This window comes from Orbicella faveolata, unplaced genomic scaffold (genome assembly GCF_042242905.1).
Source record: "Orbicella faveolata isolate gen_17 unplaced genomic scaffold, um_ofav_v1 contig_35, whole genome shotgun sequence".
Taxonomy (NCBI): domain Eukaryota; kingdom Metazoa; phylum Cnidaria; class Anthozoa; order Scleractinia; family Merulinidae; genus Orbicella; species Orbicella faveolata.
In genome coordinates this window covers 28,662,676-28,682,500 of record NW_028301564.1, presented here as the reverse complement: position 1 = coordinate 28,682,500, position 19,825 = coordinate 28,662,676, and the positions used below count along the sequence as shown (strand labels likewise).

The 19,825-nt window shown below is 38.7% G+C and overlaps 3 protein-coding genes across 4 annotated transcripts in view; 2 read left to right on the top strand and 1 right to left on the bottom strand.

The window, feature by feature from the left end:
• The window catches only part of LOC149104142 (uncharacterized), a 9,235-nt gene extending 6,431 nt beyond the window's left edge, over nucleotides 1–2,804 (top strand). Inside the window, exons 5-8 of one of the 2 annotated variants that reach the window (XM_089272891.1) lie at nucleotides 145–213; nucleotides 651–685; nucleotides 1,644–1,679; nucleotides 2,644–2,804. In XM_089272891.1, the coding sequence (XP_089129017.1) occupies nucleotides 145–213; nucleotides 651–685; nucleotides 1,644–1,679; nucleotides 2,644–2,712 (209 nt within the window). In that variant the 3' untranslated portion in view covers nucleotides 2,713–2,804. Of the gene's footprint in view, nucleotides 1–144; nucleotides 214–650; nucleotides 686–1,643; nucleotides 1,680–2,643 lie in introns of those variants that run through there. The other variant, XR_016201841.1, reaches the window with a different exon arrangement.
• Nucleotides 2,600–9,520, bottom strand: LOC110056464 (F-box/LRR-repeat protein 4-like). The gene is made up of 3 exons (XM_089272890.1): nucleotides 8,623–9,520; nucleotides 7,130–7,369; nucleotides 2,600–3,708 (listed from the first exon to the last, which is right to left on the bottom strand). The coding sequence occupies exons 1-3, from the start codon at nucleotides 9,468–9,470 to the stop codon at nucleotides 3,372–3,374; spliced, it is 1,425 nt and encodes a 474-aa protein (XP_089129016.1). The 5' UTR covers nucleotides 9,471–9,520; the 3' UTR covers nucleotides 2,600–3,371.
• Nucleotides 9,521–9,544: 24 nt separating this feature from the next.
• Nucleotides 9,545–19,634, top strand: LOC110056465 (U3 small nucleolar RNA-associated protein 18 homolog). The gene is made up of 14 exons (XM_089272888.1): nucleotides 9,545–9,846; nucleotides 11,115–11,218; nucleotides 11,980–12,078; nucleotides 12,307–12,365; nucleotides 12,956–13,095; nucleotides 13,499–13,582; nucleotides 14,294–14,465; nucleotides 15,071–15,171; nucleotides 15,595–15,685; nucleotides 16,271–16,394; nucleotides 17,405–17,527; nucleotides 18,246–18,294; nucleotides 18,386–18,525; nucleotides 18,709–19,634. Exons 1-14 carry the CDS (start codon nucleotides 9,631–9,633, stop codon nucleotides 18,731–18,733), a joined length of 1,527 nt encoding a protein of 508 aa, XP_089129014.1. The 5' UTR covers nucleotides 9,545–9,630; the 3' UTR covers nucleotides 18,734–19,634.
• The last annotated feature ends 191 nt before the right edge of the window (nucleotides 19,635–19,825 follow it).

Sequence of the window (19,825 nt, the reverse complement as noted above, 5' to 3'; positions counted from 1 at the left end):
AGTCCTTCCGATAAGCACAGCAGCGTTAAATACGTCGATAATAAGTCTCGATCATCAGTTCGTAAATCTTCGTATGCGGCTGAGTATTTATTTTAGTCTTTTACCGAACACGTTTCTATAACAATCACTTCATTTCTTTCACAGGTCCTTGTTACAATGAAAAGATTGCGAAAGCCCTGGAACTAGTAGTTAAACTGCTGGACGAAAAGCCGGGTGAGATCAAACATACATAATACAACACGCTTAAAACCATAAGTCTACAACTAGCTGAGATGACTGATCACAAAATAGCAATAATAACCAATCAGATCTCAGTTGGAACCCAGTGTCAAGCGCGAGAAATTTCTCGAGGATTTCTGATTGGCCAGTGAACGTTTAGTGCACCGACTGGAGATAAAATAGAAACAATATAAAACTCCATCCAGTTAAACAAATCAGTAAAAGTGAATTGCTTTATTCTTGTCTTGAGAGATTCATTTTCAGACTTGCTACCGGTCGACCTTCGCTTAGTCATGGAAATGAAATATTATTGGAAAGGACTATCAGAAAGTCTCAGTTGTTTTAAGATCTCTACTGAGACCTGTTAATACACAAGCTGTCAATTGTGCGCTAACTCTATCAGTAATATGGAATTTCTCTTTATTTTACAGGTTACCATATCCTAGCAAACCCTGAGGCAACCAAGGTAATCTACGGTAACGCCGATTCACTGAATAACTGGATGTTAAAAAGTTTTTGTTTTTAAGTCCTTCAAAGCTATAAGATAGATTCACGCCATTCTGACGGAAGGGGGGAAATTTTTATGGCATACAGTACATTATACCGGGCTTAATATCTGGGTCTTTCTCTTCCTCCATTTTAACAATGAAGGTGTCAAGAACGAACGCATTTTATGCTGAAATGTATCCTCAGTACCTTCACTTTTTATCGTACTTTTCATACAATTAAGCTTATCTCGTTTTGAAGCTTAAGTAGTGTAAAATTTGAAGAACTGAAAAAAAACTATAAATTTTCCTTCTCTTCTATCAATATCCTCTCTTTTCTGGGACGTGTTTAAAACACGAAAAACACGAAATGGCGAACTGGCGAAATGGCATTACGGTTAGCCAAATAGCGCTCTGGTTAGCCTAAATTAGTGCTCTGGTTAGCCTTAATATCGCTCAGGTCCACCTAAATATCACTGCCGACAGTGGTTAGCTCTCGATGATTGTGACGGCGTACCCTTTTTTAACACAGACACCCGTATCCCACAATGACTCTTACCTCCTTAACCGTTCTGCAATTTCGTCATTCCGTGTTTTAAACACGTCCTCTTCTGTACCCCCCTGGTCGTTTAGCCTCACTAAATAAACCGTGGTTTTCGCAGCTGCTACTTACCGGGGGAGTTATGGGTGCTTAAAAGGTAGGGACTGGGTGGGGACATTTGAACGTGAGTCCCGACCTGAGAAAGGGCGGAATAAGGATGGACTTTTCTGGCTCCAAAAATGTGCTGAAGGCAGCGGATTTGTAGTTCCCTGGGACTCTTCTCTAGATCTGTCACTGCTACTTAAACAGCTTATTAAAGAATTCACTCCATTTGATAACTCATGCACAGTAAATGAGTCATAACGAGTCAAGTGCTAATTGTAGTATATTCTTTTAAGAAACTTGTGATTGAACCACCCGAAGCCTATGATGTGGTGAGTGGACCGTCAACTTTATTTAATATAAGCTTAAGTTCTGTAGACGGAGCGGCACTGTGCGGCACAAACAGGCAGGCCGGACTGAATGCTAAGTTATCAAGGAGAAAACGCATGGGTAATCCACTCTTTGAAAAGCTATACCCTGAAGGCTCCTTTGGACATCTGCTGGAACTACATGTGTTCCATGTACTTAGCTGAGCTCATCTGCTCAACCGAAACAGTTAACTGTCGCAAATCTTTACAACCTCAAAATTCCGTGATATTCCTTATTTTATGCAAACTGTGAAATCCTAATCTCTTATTAAATAATTTCCATATTCTATGACAATTTTGCAAGCTTTATATATCAGACACAATGAACCGCTGCCTGATAAGCTCAGCTGGTAGCGTGCCAGACTGCTGTGTGGGAGATCGACTGAGGGTTCGAGCCCCAGCTGGACCAACAACTCAGGATCTTGAAATAACTGAGGAGAATGTGCTACCTTTGTAATTACATCTGCAAATGGTTATACGTTCAAGTCTTCTCGGATGAAGACTACAAACCGTAGGCCCCGTCTCCTGCATCTTCAGTGTTACATGGTTAACAGGGGACGTTGAAGAACCCGCGGCCACACACATATCGCAAAGAATAGGGTACGGAGTACCCGGTGTTGTGGTCTGGCCTTGTCTCACGGGTTGCTGCTTCACATAGGGTTAACCTTATTGCACCTTTCCCCCTTTAAGAAAAATGGTTCTGTCTATGTCTCTGTCTTACATGTTCTAACGGACATGTAACTATATATTGATCATGTATTCCTCCGGAAGTAATGCTCAAACTAGATCTTTTATTGCTGGACAGTTGCACTACCATCATTATTTTTTCACCTTTACTTTAAAAAATAATTTAATTCGAGGCATCTGAGTGTAAGATAGCAAAGTTCAACTGCATTCTTTGAATCTTTATTTTGCCTTTTTTTTCCAGAAGAATACTACAGAAAGGTGTACAAACCTGATACGCGGTTTTGTACTGAGAAATCAGCATGCAGGTTAATCCGTTGACACTCTTCAAACAATGCTTAAATGATTCACTGTACCATGCTTGATTGACAGTGACAATAAACAAAACGGAAATTCACAGAAAAAGCCTTTTTGTTGTTTTTATCAGCCATCTGCTAAGGGGTAGACCATTTGTCTTTTGAGAGGGTGTGTGGGTGATTTGGTAGGGGCACAAATCTTTTTTTTAACTAGGAAATTTTTTCTTGGGATGTGTATATGCAAGATATTTAATTCTCTGTGTAACAAGCTGTTTTCAGCTCACTAAAAGTGTGTGAATGTTTTTTTCTTTTTTTTTCGGCAGTAATTGAGTGCATGAATCTTTGTTTAGTACAAGTATGCTTGCAGGATATATATATATTTTTTCAAAATAACCTACCCTTCCCCTCACAAGTCAAATGGTCCACCCCCAAGCACATAAATAACCCATGGCCAGGGTTGTCACTAAGTACATCCCTGCATGGCTGGTGGTGTCTGTTGAAAATTATCTGGAGATTCACTAAAATCATTTAATAGTAATTTTAACAAATCAACTGAAAGAAGATCTGTCTCTGACTCCCTATTTGCATCATAATAATGCTATCACCAAATCATGGGAGAAAACTTCAGGTAATATTGTTTCTCAGTAACACTTATTGATTTATAAATACATCATGATTATTTACACCATCCACCCTGAGTAACAATGGGGGTACCAGCAAGACATTTTGGCGGGATGACTTCTTCGCCATAATAATTGATGATGATCATTTGTGGCATTATAGAAACAAGTTCATCCAGTAATTCATCTGGTACTAGATTACACTGTGTTGCATCAAGCCGTCTTAATCTAGGCATGCATTGAGGAATTTCCTTCAGCGGTTTTCCACGCAAGTCTTTTGCACCACAAATATTCATATCAACCATTTGAGTGCAGTTGTGGACCACATGCTCAAGGCCGACATCAGTAACATCCCAACACCAGGAGATATCGATGCTTTGCAGTTTTCTACAGCTGTTGAAAAACAAAAGATAATTTATATAGTAAATTACTTTCTTTTTAATGAGATTTCAAAAAGAATACTCTTGTAGGTGATGTGCATCACCTTGGTCTCCTGACCAGCAATTTTCTTGCATTTGCAATATTTAATGAAATCTTTGGATCCATTTTCTTTACATGTCTGGCATCTCAGAGTTAAAGACCTTGCATGTGCAGAGCTAGTCAAAAAGAGTAAATTTAGCAATTTGGTTACTAGAAAAATGTTTTTTGTGATCTTGACCAAAAGCTTCAAGACCCTCTACATGCATCATATATCTTCAGGAAGAATTCACAATCTAATCATATTTTTCATAGAGTGGTTTTAAATCGAGTAATGTTACATCAAAACCATTCAGGCTCCTTCTTGGCATAGAAGACACAGTTCACGTAACAAGTGAATGCTACCCTACAAACCTATTGTTTTCATTGTTTTCATCCTTTTTTTGTCCTTTTGTTCTCTATTGTTTTATGTCAGCTGTGTCTTCTACACCAAGTAAAAGCCAAAATTCAATGAGTCAATTGCAACTCAAACTAAATACATTTGATTGACTCAGGGCACAGGAAACTGCATGCAAGCGAGTCATAACTGGTTTTATTTTTACTTCTGATTTCAAAAGGTCTAGATAGCAGCAGACATGTAAAGATTTTAAGGAAAACGACCAATTTTTTAAGTTTGCAAGACATGTTTCGACAGAGCTTCTGTCATCTTAAGTTGAATGAATGATTACAAAGCAAGTTGAATAATAAGTAGGCAAAAATGCTAATTAAGACAAATAGTAACAACAGAACGTGAAAAGGTGTAAGTTAAAAGGATAATTTTAGATTTACATGGTGTAATTGCTGATTGAGGGAAGGTAGTTCTTTTTGAATATGAATAGCCTCCTTTATCTTGAGTTGAAAGCTGGTAGTGGCGTGATCTAAAATATGAAAGCAGTCTATTGAACACAATGAGCGACAACGTTCAGAATTCTGAAGATGTTTGAAGATGTGAGAGGCCCTATCAACGGCTAAGTGCTCACGTACGCGTGTGGAAAAATGTCGGGAGGTTTCGCTGACATAACAGGCATTACAGCCCGCACATGTAAACTTATAAACCACACGTGAACGAAGCCCGTCGGGGATAGGGTCTTTCACACCAAAAAGGTTACCTATCTTGAAGGAAGAAAAAACTAATTTGATGTCTAAATCATTACAATAGCGCTTGATTAAGTGTCGAATCTTCTTCTGAGTGATGACAGAAAAATGGCCTATGTATGGCAGCTTAAAGTAAAACGTGGGTGAGGTGGTAAGGGGGTAGCCCCGGGGACAATGATTGCTATGGGTCCCAGTGATGTAATGGTTAACCACTTTTTCAATTAAATGGGCAGGGAAAAGGTTCTTTTTGAGAATTTCAGTAAGCTTGGTTATATCCTCGTGTAACCCCAACCAAGTGTTGTTGATCTTGTAGGCCCTGTCAACAAGAGTCCTAATGAGACCTACTTTGTATGAGTACGAGGTGAAGCTAAAATAATTAGTTAATAACCCAGTAAAGGTTTTCTTACGGTAAACCCTAGTTAGGAAGGAATTAGTGTCACTATTATCAATAAGAACATCTAGAAAGGGTAATTTGCGATTGAGTTCTTTTTCCATAGTAAACCTTATGTTGGGGTGCCTAGAGTTAATGTAGTCAAAAAATATAACAGCATCGTGCTCCGAGTGAAATAAACAAAACGTGTCGTCAACATACCTACGATAAAATAAAATTTTAGAGCATTGAAAATTTTCCAACCATAGTTTTTCATGATGCCCCATAAAAAGATTGGCTAATACGGGAGCAAGGGGAGACCCCATGGCCACACCGTCAATTTGGTCATAGAAAGAACCGTTAAATAAGAAATGGGTCTGGGCGGTGGCTACAGTGAAAAGGCTTCTAAGTTCAGGTTTACTTAACTTAAGGTCAGGATTGCCCTCGGAAATGTAATTGACCGCCAGGTCAATACATTCCTCAAGAGGTATGTTAGTAAAGAGACTTTCCACATCGAAGGAAACCATAAATTTACCAAACATAGATGAAGATCGAATGTCCTGTACAAAAGTAAAAGTGTCTGTAGCACAGTGTTCAGTTGGGATGTGCGGCGCCAAAAGATTGCATAGATATTTGGCCAGGTTATAATTGTAAGTTCCAATAGAAGACACGATGGGGCGAAATGGCAGAGTTGAGTTAGGCCCAAAATCCTTGTGCATTTTGGGGAGGCCATAAATTCTTGCTGGTTGAGAGCCTTTGGGATAGATGTTTTTGTACACTTTGTTGGCAAGGTGACCATCTTTCTTCAACTTTCGGAGAAGTCGCTGCAGTCTACCTTCTCTCAGTAAAGTTGGATCTTCCTTGATGGGCCGGAATTTGGAAGTGTCATTGATGATTTTAAGAATACCTTGGTCGTAATCTGTTCGGTCCAAGACGACCATTAACCTCCCGACATTTTTCCACACGCGTACGTGAGCACTTAGCCGTTGATAGGGCCTCTCACATCTTCAAACATCTTCAGAATTCTGAACGTTGTCGCTCATTGTGTTCAATAGACTGCTTTCATATTTTAGATCACGCCACTACCAGCTTTCAACTCAAGATAAAGGAGGCTATTCATATTCAAAAAGAACTACCTTCCCTCAATCAGCAATTACACCATGTAAATCTAAAATTATCCTTTTAACTTACACCTTTTCACGTTCTGTTGTTACTATTTGTCTTAATTAGCATTTTTGCCTACTTATTATTCAACTTGCTTTGTAATCATTCATTCAACTTAAGATGACAGAAGCTCTGTCGAAACATGTCTTGCAAACTTAAAAAATTGGTCGTTTTCCTTAAAATCTTTACTTCTGATTTGATGAAAATGTGGTGTTAGTTTTTTAAGTTAGTTTTTTAATTCAAAACCAATTACATTTCGAAACTCAAGTGAAAACAATCCTAACATCAGTAAGTTGAAGATGTATCTGGTGTTTGCTATCATAGTAGGAGGTCAGACAAAGTTCATTGAACCAATATCTTTACCCTATACTAGTTGGTTAAGTGGTCAAGTTGACAAACTTAAGTTAATTTATTAGAGCTGGTGCATGGAGCTCCAAAAAGTAAGCCCTTTACAAAATTTTAGTCAGTTTTCCCAGTCTGGTTGTTTTAATCACAGTCTCACTGTTAGTGATAGGTAGACGACATATACAGCAGAATCCTGATTTTTCAAATCTCCAGAGGAAATGAAAATTGGTTTGAGAAATTGAAGAGTTTGAGAAATCGGTGGTAAAATTGCAGTGTTCAACTGAGGAGGGGAAACAATTTTTGGCTAAAGTTATCGGAAGGTTTGAAAAATTGAGGGTTCAAGAAATCAGTATTCTACTGTATTAATTAATGATTATTTGGTACCTTTCAGCCAAGGCTTTAACAGCAATGTCATTAAGCTTTGTGCACTCAGCTACATTGATGTGCAGTAACCCTGTGGCACTACCAGTTCTCTGTGGGTGAAGATGTTCAAATAGCTCCTTAAGACCCTCTGCAGAAAATTCTGCACCTTTCTTTAGTGTTAATGACACTAGATTCACCATACTCTGCATACATATCAAGGATTGGTCAGTCAGTGAGTCACAAAATGACAAACCAAAAGATCTGTAAGTAGAGATAAGACAGCCACGGTCACTTGAATATCAAAATAAGCATTACCAGTGCACCTTCCCCATCCCAGATTGTCACACAATTTAACAACATGGTGCTTACCATTGACAATATTGTTTCAATTGATGACAGACTGGAAACAGACTAGAGGAGCCAAGCTAGTAATAATGACATTTTGATGCAGTAAATAAGAGTGCTGCTGAAGGTAGTGTACAAATGTCCCACAAAATTAGTCTGTTACTGTGACATCATCAATTTCAAAACGCTCAGTTTTCCAAATGTTTTGTCTTAATACACAAAAATGCAAATCTAGCATTTTCAAATTCCCTTGGTTTGAAGGGTATTCTTAAAAACCTCTGTTTTTCATAGACCCAGAAATAGAGGTACCTTTCAAATTTCCCTGGTGTAGTGAGGATGGGGCCATAAGAAACATGCTACATACATAGGCCTTAGAAGAAGGGCTATGGATCGTTTTCACTTGACGTCATCAAAACTAAAGAGCCACAAAAGTTTTTATCTTCATCAGGCATAAGGGGATCTAAACTTATAACTGTTAACAACTTTTCAGCTCAATAGCGTGCTTGGTTTGGAAACCAGTGAATTTTGAATTTTGGAGATATGGCAGTGCGTGACACAAAACTAGGATTGCATTTGTTGAAAAATATACACTTTTCTCGTGATTTTTAGCCACTTTAGGAATTAAAGTAGTAGGAAAAGTGCTTGTGTACATGTTTGTTGGTTCAGTTCAGATAAGTAGTTGACGAGATAGCCAAAGTAAGTTCCAGACGTTTACAATATTTTCCGGCCACCATATTGGTGGACCATGGAGGTCCACAAACATGGCGTTTCCATACTGGGACCTGTAAATTTGTGCAAAACATTTCCATGAATATCTGAAGTTTGGGAAAGCACAGAGACCTAAAACTTGGAGAAGTCTCTTTTTTACTTATCTCCTATAACACTGCAGTTCCTTGACTTTATCCACTGCATATTTTTCGATTTATTTTTTCGTTGCGTAACAGTGAAAGCAATCTATATATAGGCAGTTATATGTACATTAACTATCAAGTATTTATAGATTAATTATCTAGTACACAGGGGTAACATGTCTCCACTGAAACCAGCTTTAGCTGAATGATACTTGACCTTCCTGAACACATATTACTTATAGATAAAATAAAATGTTACAAAATAAATAGAAAGAAATAAAGAAATACAAATAATTTGTAATGAATGAGTTTGCTCACTTTAAGTGTCGGCATTTTACAATAAGCTCAACAGTATCATCAATCATGTTCTCCCCATCTAACCATAAATGCTCAAGACGAGTACAACAATTCTCAACCAACACTGCTATGGCATCATGGGTAATCCACTGAACACCATCAAAGTTAAGGTAGCAAAGTTGATGACACTCTGTAGAGAGGAACTGAAGTCCATTGTCTGTAAGATGGGTACAGTGGGAAGCATTTAGCTTCCTTAATGGCAACTTGTTAAGGCCCTCTAAACAGTGATCTGTCACAGCACATCCTGCTAAATTCATGTCACGCAAGTTAGGGCAAAACGTGACAAATTGACCAAGAATATGTCCAGTAACTTGATCGCAGAAAGAAAGTGACAGCGCCTGCAAGTAAGGACACGATTGAGCCAAAATGCTACAGCCGTGTAAAGAGAGTTCAGTTCTTGGCTGAAGACAGAGTTCTTTGAGAAGTGGACACGTTGATTCTATAAAATCGCTGATTTCTTCAAGCGAAAATACTCGGTTGCTTTTCTCCAATGACAGTTTCTGCCGTAAAAGAGGACATTTCGAATAATGAAGCCACAGTCTGCAAACCACAGAGACGTATTTGCATAATTCTTGAACAGTTAAGAACGAAAAGATGTTAATGATAAGCTCTTCTGGAAGAATATCGAATGGACAGAAATTCCCCCCCTTTTCTGAATCGTGCTTTTTCGGAAAATGCTTTTCGGGAATTTCTTCCAAGAGAAACGTTTCTTCGATGTCATTATCATCAAATTCATTGCCATCGTCTTCATCTAAATCTGAATAACTCACAATCTCCTCAAACGCTTCAAACCCAACTCCGGAATCCATAAAAGTTGTGTACCACACAACGGGGGTAGGGCAAGGTGCCCTTGGGCAATGTCCTGGTTTACCAAACATGAAGTAGCCAACGACAGTGGCAACAACTGCTGGCTATATACGCTCCACGTGAAGGGTGCAATTGTTTTCTGGGGAATTATTGAGGCTAAAGATGTTAAGAAGGAAGCAAAAGCGCCAGATAGGACAACCTAAATTCGAGGAGACTTCCTCTAAAATAAGTAAAAAGGACTCGGCTTCTGAGAACTCAGATGACGAAGATGAAAGGACGTTAGAGAGACTGGTGTTTGGTGGTGAAAATGACGCTATCAGGGAACTTGAGAAAGACTTCGCTGAAGATCAGGATAGGTTTTATAGTTCAAGTGACGAGGTGAGGAATTCTGTGAAAACCCATAGATCTGTCTTAGTTGCAAGTTTAATGTATTTCTATTTCAGTGGAGAAGTTTCAGTTATACCTCAATAAGCATTATGCAGACAGTTGTTTTTATGCAATGGATATTTACTTACCTGAATCAGGGTTGCCTTTTGAAGGTGTTGTGCCCAACTGAACTGTTGGTCAGGATCGCACATATACATGGTTGTTGTTAAATGTTTATGGTGGTCGATCAGCGGCGGATCCAGGATTTTTCTTAGGGGGGTGCACCACTAAGGAACGACACAACTGACTGGTGAAGAAAACAAATTTTAAAAGCGAATACGAAGAAGAAGTCTTCATCTCGGGGGGGGGGGGGATACCTCCTGCACCCTCCCCCTTAGATCCGCCCCTGTCAATGCACTTAGCTACAATTAGCTAGGTCTCAGACATGCCACTTAAACTGAAAGAAACAAACATTTCAAATAAGCATAATAGGCTTAAAAATCCCAACTGGTGGGAGGCAGACCAGTCAGCTATTTACATGTACAAGCATTCATGACTGGCAGATGAGTTGGCTGTTTTCAAGTATGACCAAGGAGTTGAACTAGGCTCTATCACAAAACAACTCCAGCTTAGTGGTGAGAGTGGGACTTGAAACACTTAGTGATCAGAGTAGAACTTAACCCATGATCTCCAGATTTCAAGTCTGGTGCCCTAACCACTCACCCACACTGCCTCCTGCAAATGGGACACAGCATGACATATAATGCTTCCATTGTGCAGCATTATATGGTAGGAAGGGAATTATAAGGGGTTGAAAAAATGCAAGGAAAAGACACCGGGAATATCACAAACTTTCTCATTGAATGATACTCTGAAGTATAATTTGTGAGCTTCATTCCTCATTCATGCTGATGTACCACCTTCACCCTGTTTAGCTTCTTTCTCATCACCTAGATGCTGTAATTTTTTGCTCAGCATCAGGAATCGCAATTTCTGGTCAACCCTTGAAGTCCTTGATTTTCAGACTTTCCCACTTCCTCGGCCATTGGAGTTTTCATTGAATACTGTGCATGACATCTCAGTTACAAAAAAAATATTGAAATCAGCATGGGTAATTTGTGTCCCTCTCCCTATCTAAAGAGAGTTAAAAAATCACAATCATGTAAATCAACATGTCTGAAACTTTTGTCAAGATTATTTGGAGTTGTAATAGTTTTTATGTAGTTATCATTTCAAATAAACATCAGTGGCTAAGTGCAATTTTTCTCCATTTCAATGAGGATGATAATGAAGATGACGATGAATCTCACCAAGCTACTAGAAAGAATGAGACAATTGAAGGTCGGCAGCCAGCTTGGGAGGATGATGCTGATGAGGAAGAGAGGTGCATCTAACATGTTGAAACCAACCTGTAATTTGATCGAATCTTTATGCTTTCAACCAAAAAAAAAAATATGCTGTTAAGTACGTGTAAAAGAAGCACTTGTCCAAATATTTTTCAAAACTTCTTTAAATCATTTGTAAATATTTATGCAGCCTCCTTGCTGCTTGTTTTAAGTTTTGAATCAGAAAATCTAGGATAGCTTTGACCTGTGCAGGTGGCAGTAACAGAATTCAAGTGAAACTCTGTTTGTACATGTAGATGTTATACTTACCAGTATAAAAGAACATAATTATGTTTTACATTTTACTACTGTGTATGTACAAATAACAATACTGTTATGTTGTATTGGCTTTTATAAAATGACTGAACTACCATAACTGCTCTCATTGGTTGATAGGTGTGTTTACATGAGAATATGTAAACATTGTTACGATGTTTTAGATGTGAGCGTAATTTTGAGAATATCTTATAAAGCAATAATGAGGTCTTTTTTTTTTCCATAGCCTCATCTAAACACGAGAGGGGTTGGCAGAACTCTGGAAAGTTATGCAAACCTTCAACTGTTTCTCGGGTTTGCATAACTGTCAACCCCTCTTGTTTTTAGATGAGACAATGTAAAAACGGAAAAAGTACTTTATAACTGCTTATTAATACATTGTAAATCTCAAAACTGTATGAGCACTACTTAACAATACTCGCATGAAATTGTACGTACTCACTGTAGTTTGTATATTATGTGCTAATGTCAGAATGTTTTGTAGGATTGAGATCTCCTCAGAGTCACGGTTAAAAAAGTTGAGAGATACTGAAGAGGAGACAGTTATCACTGGAAAGAAATTCACCCAAAAGCTTAAAAGACAGTGAGTATGCTTGTTTGCTATAATAAAAAACTGACAATAATAATTATTCCATCTCTGGGTGATCTCAGAAATTCATATTATTGATAAGCATGTACACAGTTTGAGCCTTAGTTCTTTTTTAGTTTTAAATCAGTAACTCAAAAATTTTGAGTCAATTAAGTAAGTAAGTAATTACTGGTAAAGGTAATTGTTAATTAAAAAATCTATTTTTTCTCTTGTAAAATTCAGGTTTGAAAAAATATATGGCGATGCAAGTTGGGCAGACTTGGACAAAAAGACAAGGCAAGGTACTCAAAACTTCAAAGTGACACTGTTATTATGTGAAAATATGCTACCAGGAGTTTTGTCTCCAGACATTATCTGTTCCAAGAAGTGAACAATTCTCTGAGAGCAGGGCTAGAGGAAAACTGTGAGCATGAATGCTCGGCTATAATAATTATTGTAGACTGAGCTGTTTTTTGCATGTTTGCTTTTCAGTAGGCTATCAAAATCTCGCTTGAAGTTCAAGCAGCAGTGGTTCTGCACACACTAGACAATATGAGAGTCTCATCTCTTGAGACAAAAGGCTCATTTTGTGAGACAAGATTGCAATATTGTGAGAGGGTAGTTACTTACTTTTGAGTGTAGTTACTTACTTTTGACATAGTGGTACTATGTCTGAGCATGATTATTTTAAATTATAAATTATGTGGACTAGTGTGTTTATCAGATTTGATCAATTATTTTTTGCAACATGCAGAGTTTTGGAAGTTGGTGAATATCACTTGGATATTTCTCAGTTTTAGCTGGGACATATTTAGTCATGTGGTGTACATGTATTTAGACCAAACGCATAGGAGCAAAAATATTTGATGGCCAGAATTTGTGTCATTTATAGATTCATCGAGTGAAGATGATGAGGATGACTCAGTTCTGACACGAGCAGGAAGACTTCTGACTGGAAAAGCAGATTACCTTCCTTCTGGCATTCTTGATGTTACAAGAATTAAAGATGCAAATATTGATAAACCTTCCAATGTAAGTCAGAAACATAATCGTAACACACACTGTAGATTGTACTGTTCTGACGAGATTTTTTTTTTGGCAAAGATTTTAAAAAAATCTGTTCATAGGGTTCAGAGCCACCATTAAGTTTTAAAAATTTAAGGTGGCTCTGAATCCTTCATACAGAATTTTTTAAACTTTGCTGCAAGTTGAGTCTTATCATGCTTATTAAAATTTGATTTTTTAGCATTTCACACTGTTGCTATGGTAACCTATTGCATCACAAAAATGATAACATCATGTCCACCAATGATTGGGCAGTTTTTTGATACCATGATTGTAGTATCAAGTGTTTACAGTTATAATCACCCATCAAAATTTAAGTGCTGGAAACTTTTTTGAGCCACTTTCACTCGCAAGACTTGTTTTCTTGCAGGCTACCATCCAGTGTATAGAATTCCACCCCAGTGCTAAGGTTCTTCTCACTGCAGGCTTCAACAAAACATTAGATCTCTTCCAGGTAATTTGACCCTGTATAACCACAGCATGAGGTGCGGTGGCCTCATGGTTAGTGTGCTCGCTTCTGGATTGAGTGGTCCAAGTTCGAGCCCTGGCTGGGGGCATTTTGTTGTGTTCTTGGAGAAAACACTTTACTCTCACAGTGCCTCTCTCCACCCAGGTGTATAATTGAGTAGTGGCAAACTTAATGCATATGGTAACCCTGCTATGCACTAGTATCGCATCCAGGGGGATACTACATTTAATTGTTAAATTGTGAATAACAATGTTAATTTTATCAGTAATACCAAGTCAGGAAGTTTCACTTACCACAGTAGTTTCAGGGAGGTCCTGTAATAAATTAATTTCAATTTCTAAAATAGTAATTAAACTAATTACTAGAATATTACATAAATTATGTAAGAATAACTATAAAATGTTCTTGTGATCAACGTGACATTTTGCATCAGCTTAAAGTGAGTTCCAATATTTTTAAAGGGCAGAGTATTTTAAACATTTCGTTTTTATTGCAGGCTTACTCCTGGATTTTTTTTTTTTTTTGTCATATAGCTACAATGGTTGCATTTATAGTGTTTTAGTGCTGTACGTGTACATAACAGACTTGTGAGATGATGTAGTTGCTCATAGTAACAGATGGCAAACACTTTTGGATCCAGGAGTCCAGTTCACTAACAATGCGTCCACAATGACTTTTTTCTTATTCTGTCAACAGATAGATGGTCAAGCCAACCCAAAGCTTCAAAGCATCTTCCTTGAAAGATTTCCTATCCATACAGCTCACTTCAGTACGGATGGGGAACAAGTTATTTTAGCCTCACAGAAGAGGTCATTTTATGTGTATGACATGATCAAGGGAGATGTCATGAAAATTCCTCAAATCAGAGGTAAATGTAGCACATAATAATTTGTATGTTGAATGGCCTGCTGCTTTTGTCACAAAGTCCAGAATTTTAATTGGTCATAGCTACTCTTTACATTCTGATTGTCCCCTTGTCCATCTGTGAAACTGTTTATTCCTCTCTGAGCAGTACTGTACATGTATGCACAACAAGGTCTTCATTCAACAAGGAGTACATTTCAATTAGTTTTTCCAGTGAATTTTTCTTCAGTTGGTTAAATTTTATTATTTAGTACCTGGGAGTTTGGTTTTTCTCATACTGTCATAAATGTAGCAAGGGCAACGGACATATTTAGTTTGCAAATGAGAAAAAAAAATAAAAGCATCAAATCTGCATGTTAAAAAAGTTTGGTTAAAAATGTAATATTATGTTCAAACTTTGTTGTCACTGTGCCATCGATTTTCATGTACAGCTTGACACAGCATAGTAATCCATTTTGACCTTGCCAATTTGCAGAATGTCTTGTTAAGTTTAAGTACATGTAAGGATATGAAAGACACATTTAATGTGCAAAAGACCTGTACATTATAGTATGTAGATGTATGTGAACGTGTGTCAATATGCAGTTTTTTTTTTTGTATTCCCTGCAGGCAGAGAGGAAAGATACTTTGATAAGTTTCATGTTTCACCTGATGGGAAACACCTTGTGTTTGTTGGCACCAATGGCTACCTTATTCTTCTCTCAAGCAAGGTAAGTTTGCTGCTGGTTGTTTTTTTGTCTCTCAGCTATGTGACCGTATGATTTAATATCCGATGTATTCTTGCCACAATTTATTAAAAGGTGCGTTTCTTTGGGAAAATTGAAGATTAGATATTTTGCTTTTCTTTACTTTTCTTAGAAATGCTAAATCCGTTTTTAGATTTAAGAATCCAGTCCTGGATATTCCCAAAGAAATGCACCCTAAGTTAATTAATTGGGGGGGGGGGGGGGGGGAGGGGAGGCGGATGTTGCAGCAAAGTTCCCATAGAGTGTAATGTACATCTATCTGGTACAAACAAACACATAGACAAAGACACAGCAAACACCTCGCTGAAATCTTTCCTAAATGGATATTTTTGAGGTTCCTGTTTATGGGAGGTTTGGCTGTAATGAGGTGTATAATTTTCCACATAGACAAAACAATGGATTGGAAACTTGAAGATGAACAGTTCTGTTTCTGCAGTAACATTCAATGCGGATGGATCTCGCATGTTTACAGCAGGAGGTAAGCAGCTAAAACTTCCCTACATGTACCTGTTGGTGTGTACCCCACAATGAAGACATGTTAGCTACTTCTTTTACACCCGCTGTGATACTTGCATGTACTGTACATGTACTATTTCCACTGCATGTTTTCAAGATTACTTTAATTCTCAAGGTGACTATCGGAATCCAACTTACTTGAACAATTACCAGAACACTGCAGTTAGGATTTATAGTCAAAGATAAAAATGTGGAGAGTTATCGCGTTGAGTGGGCGTTTCAATAGATTGTTCACAGCCCTCTATTTTCTCGTATTTTTATTCGATCGTTGAACGCGCAGAAAGAATCGCGAGAGAACTGGACGCTAGCGCAAAACGGGAGACTTGGCAGGGTAGGGGGGTGGGGATCGAGCCTGCGTGCTTTGCGCTCGCTTCGTTGAAAAGTAGAGAGTCTGTGAACAGTGCGGTGTATGAATATAATGATCAAGTTTTGGTGAACGTTTTTTGGTCCGTCCTTTTCCTTGCTACCTCAACCTGGTTGTATATTTATTTATAATAATCTATTATGGTCTACTTTTTGTTTTTCTCTTTCTTTTTCGTCTCTGTAGGTGATGGAGAGGTGTATGTTTGGGACATGAACACTCGACGCTGTGTACACAAGTTCAGGGATGAAGGGTGTTTAAAGTCAACCACACTGTCAGCGTCCAGAGATGGACAGTACTTAGCTTGTGGGTGGGTGTCCTCAAAATGCTTTCCTCTCGTGCGCGAGCATGTTCCATGCGTACAGTGTAGTAAGTGATGAGAAACCCGACAATAATAGTTTGATTTAGTAGAGCAGTACTCGGCAAATGACAGGAACATATTAGACTTCGAAGATGACCAGCAACGGCAAGGCTTGGAAATGGATTGCAATATAGGCAAACTTGAAAATGTGCAGCTTACATATGGCCAATATTACTAAGTTAAGGTTTGCGAAGATAAAGTTGTTGTACAACGGGGAATTTCTCTAAGGTTGTTTTCGTTTCTTGTGGGGGGCGCGGTGGCCTCATGGTTAGTGCGCTCGTCTCCGGATCGAGCGGTCCGGGTTCGAGCCCTGGTCGGGGACATTGTGTTGTGTTCTTGGGCAAGACACTTTACTCTCACAGTGCCTCTCTCTACCCAGGTGTATAAATGGGTACCGGCGAACTTAATGCTGGGGGTAACCCTGCGATGGACTAGCATCCCATCCAGGGGGGAGTAGAAATACTCCTAGTCGCTTCATGCTACAGAAACCGGGATAAGCTCCGGCCTGATGGGCCACTTGGCTCGCATGCAGACTTTACCTTTACCTTACCAGTTTTGGTTTCTTACTCAGGTATCAAATATTTGTTGTTATGAGCTCTACAGGAGCATTTTTACAGTCTTTGAATTCTTAGTAGGTTTTTTGTTTTTTTACAAAGTTACACGTACTTTTAGTCTCTGGGAGCCTCTGAAAAGTCTCTTAGCCTACCCATAGCATAGCATAGCATAGCATCGAATTTGTTTATCGTTTAGCTGGGCACTTAGGCACTGCCATTTTAGCTGATACAGTTTAGGTACCTCTAAGGATCACACCGGGAACACAATGCCAACAGGGGCAAAAAAAGGATCGAGAATCCTAAAAACCATGCCCTGTCTCGCGGGACACACCTGTATAGCCCACATACGGGAGGACTTACCCCCTCCAGATTGTCACAAATTTAAACTTTTATACTTCATTTCAGGTCTGATAGTGGCGTAGTAAATGTGTATGACAATCAGTGTTTACATCAAACCCAGCCAAAGCCACTAAAGGCCATAATGAATTTAACAACGAGTGTTCACAAGACTCTTTTTAACTCGACGAGGTAAGTGTCTTTCAGACTCAGTGTGTGCACAGTTCCCGTCAAAATCGCCGCTTTTCAACAGCTGTCATCCACTTAATAGCCAAAAGACAATCACTGAAAAGTTAATTTTAAGTAGGCGTTATGTATTAAAAAAGTCATCATTCTTTCCCACCTATGTACCTGTAGTTCGGCTCGTAATTCACTTTGCTCACATCCACTTTGAGGCCAAAAAACCTATTTTTTACACAGTATATGCATAGAAATTGTTAATACATGTGATTCTTTTTTCAAGGTCTCGTGACAATATCTGTATATTCTCCGCTGGAAAGATGATGAGAATTTCCACTCGCTCATTCCAGGTTCTTTAGGCTAAATTACGGGTTGCTTTGTAGTCATTCGCTGAAATAAGAGTTGTCTTCATGAACTCGTTCAAAACCTGTTTATTGAATAAATGGAATCACTGTCGACATCTTGATTGCAGATTACAGTGTATTCCTATTAAACTTGTCTAGCTGTTGATGCAAATCACTGTTCATCTCAACAAACTCTGTCTAACAAACGACTTGTAGTATTCATATTCAGGAAAGTAAATGCCCCACCCCTCTCCCTCACAAATACTTTGCTCCTTCCATCAGGCCTCCAATACCAAATTTCACCACCAGTCACTTTCCACCAAACACACCCATCTTCTTTCTGTTTCGTTTTCCTGCAATCATACTTTCTTTGCTTTTGTTTATAGCGAAATATTGGCAATATCTTCAAGAGCCAAAAAGGATCTGTTTAAAATGGTAAGCATATTTACTTGTGAGTTCAGAACTCTTAAAAAAACACGAGAAGTAAAGACGACTTTGTTTTGATGTTTTTTTTCTTTTTATTCAGCTCCATCTGCCGTCGCTTACTGTGTTCACCAACTGGCCCACGTCACGCACTCCACTCCGATACGTTAACGCCTTCGACTTCTCCCCAAACAGTGGCTATCTTTCCATTGGTAACGACCGGGGCAAGGCGTTACTTTACAGGTATGCCTTCACGCTTGCATCCCTAATTTGTCACGCTTTTCACTTCCTTACTCTATTTGTGTCACAAATGTAGTGAGTGGCTTCCCTTTTGATAATTCGTTGGTTAATTTCTCTTTATCAAGTAATATGCAAGGCAATGTAGAAGAATAGAATATCTCAATATTTTTTATCATTTTTGTGCAGGTTGAACCACTACACGGATTCGTAGAGTGTACCACAGAGTGTATGCGCTCAACGGTTAAACTGACAAGTCATCTCACTTCTGCGGCTATCGACAGTGATTGATTGTGTACATCATATATTCCGTCATGGAGTGTCTGCCGTCTCTCGTTTCAATTCCGCGAGTTTGTCAGCGATTGCTTAGCAACAAGTCGTGTTCTTGTTGCTGTGCTGACGTCACAACCTTTGGAGTCTCCGTGAGTGATGACACTGTTTCTTGATTCATCGGTTAATAACATTCGTGGAGAGTGTTTGGGGTGCCTTATTAAGGATTTACCGAAAGCAGGCCTTTTTTCCTGACCGTATGCGTCAAAGACACCAATTAGATGTCGTCCAGAACATGTGCGGCAGCAGGAGAGTTAGCGACAGCTAATGGCAGGATTGAGAGATGGATGGATTGAGAGAAAGCTGCCCGTGCATCAATTTAGAACATTCTTTCAGTAGCAGAACTTCACTTTGTGGTTATGTGTGTTTAACTATAAGAATACAATTCCTGAAGAGATCAATTATTGGAGAATGATTATTTTTAACTTTAAGGATACAATTCATGAACAAGTGAGATCAACTGTTGGAGAATCATAATTTGTGAGCAAATCAGTGACAGTGGAAAAATTGAATCATATCGGTCTTCATGTAACAATGTATGTTTTGGGGCGAGCATGGGACAAGCCACATGATTCCCGGCGAATCCTTGATTTACAGCTCTAAGCGAGAAGACAAGCATCCCTGACCTTTTCATATGGGAGTCCCCGCCGGGCAACACCTGTTGACTGTTACTGGCAAATCTTGGACTGTTTCAGTTTATTGCGATAACAGATGCCTTTTCCGGTTTTCCGGTGATATAAATCACTAGTGATGTTGAAAAATACACTCAAAAGCTTCTTACTGTTGCGAGTTGTGCTTCTTCTTGTAAAGGTGGGGCCTCTGTTTTGATAAGATTTTCCGTGTAAATAGATTTCATGGCACAAGTGAGAATGCTGTACAACATGTCGCGCAACTAAATTGAATACACACTGAGTTGCCCGGAGTATATGGGTCTTGCAGTCGGAAGATCTTCTATTCTGGTGTAGACAGGTCTTAC

Bases quoted from the DNA above. Each gene is read 5' to 3' on its own strand.
- LOC110056465 (XM_089272888.1), top strand. From the start codon at position 9,631: ATGTTAAGAAGGAAGCAAAAGCGCCAGATAGGACAACCTAAATTCGAG. The intron at 11,219-11,979 runs GTGCATCTAACA...AATGTTTTGTAG, and splicing joins GATGCTGATGAGGAAGAGAG to GATTGAGATCTCCTCAGAGT. The intron at 18,526-18,708 runs GTATGCCTTCAC...ATTTTTGTGCAG, and splicing joins GGCAAGGCGTTACTTTACAG to GTTGAACCACTACACGGATT.
- LOC110056464 (XM_089272890.1), bottom strand. From the start codon at position 9,470: ATGGATTCCGGAGTTGGGTTTGAAGCGTTTGAGGAGATTGTGAGTTAT. The intron at 7,370-8,622 runs GTGAGCAAACTC...CTCTACTTACAG, and splicing joins GTAAAATGCCGACACTTAAA to ATCTTTTGGTTTGTCATTTT. The intron at 3,709-7,129 runs GTACCAAATAAT...GTTTTTCAACAG, and splicing joins GTTAAAGCCTTGGCTGAAAG to CTGTAGAAAACTGCAAAGCA.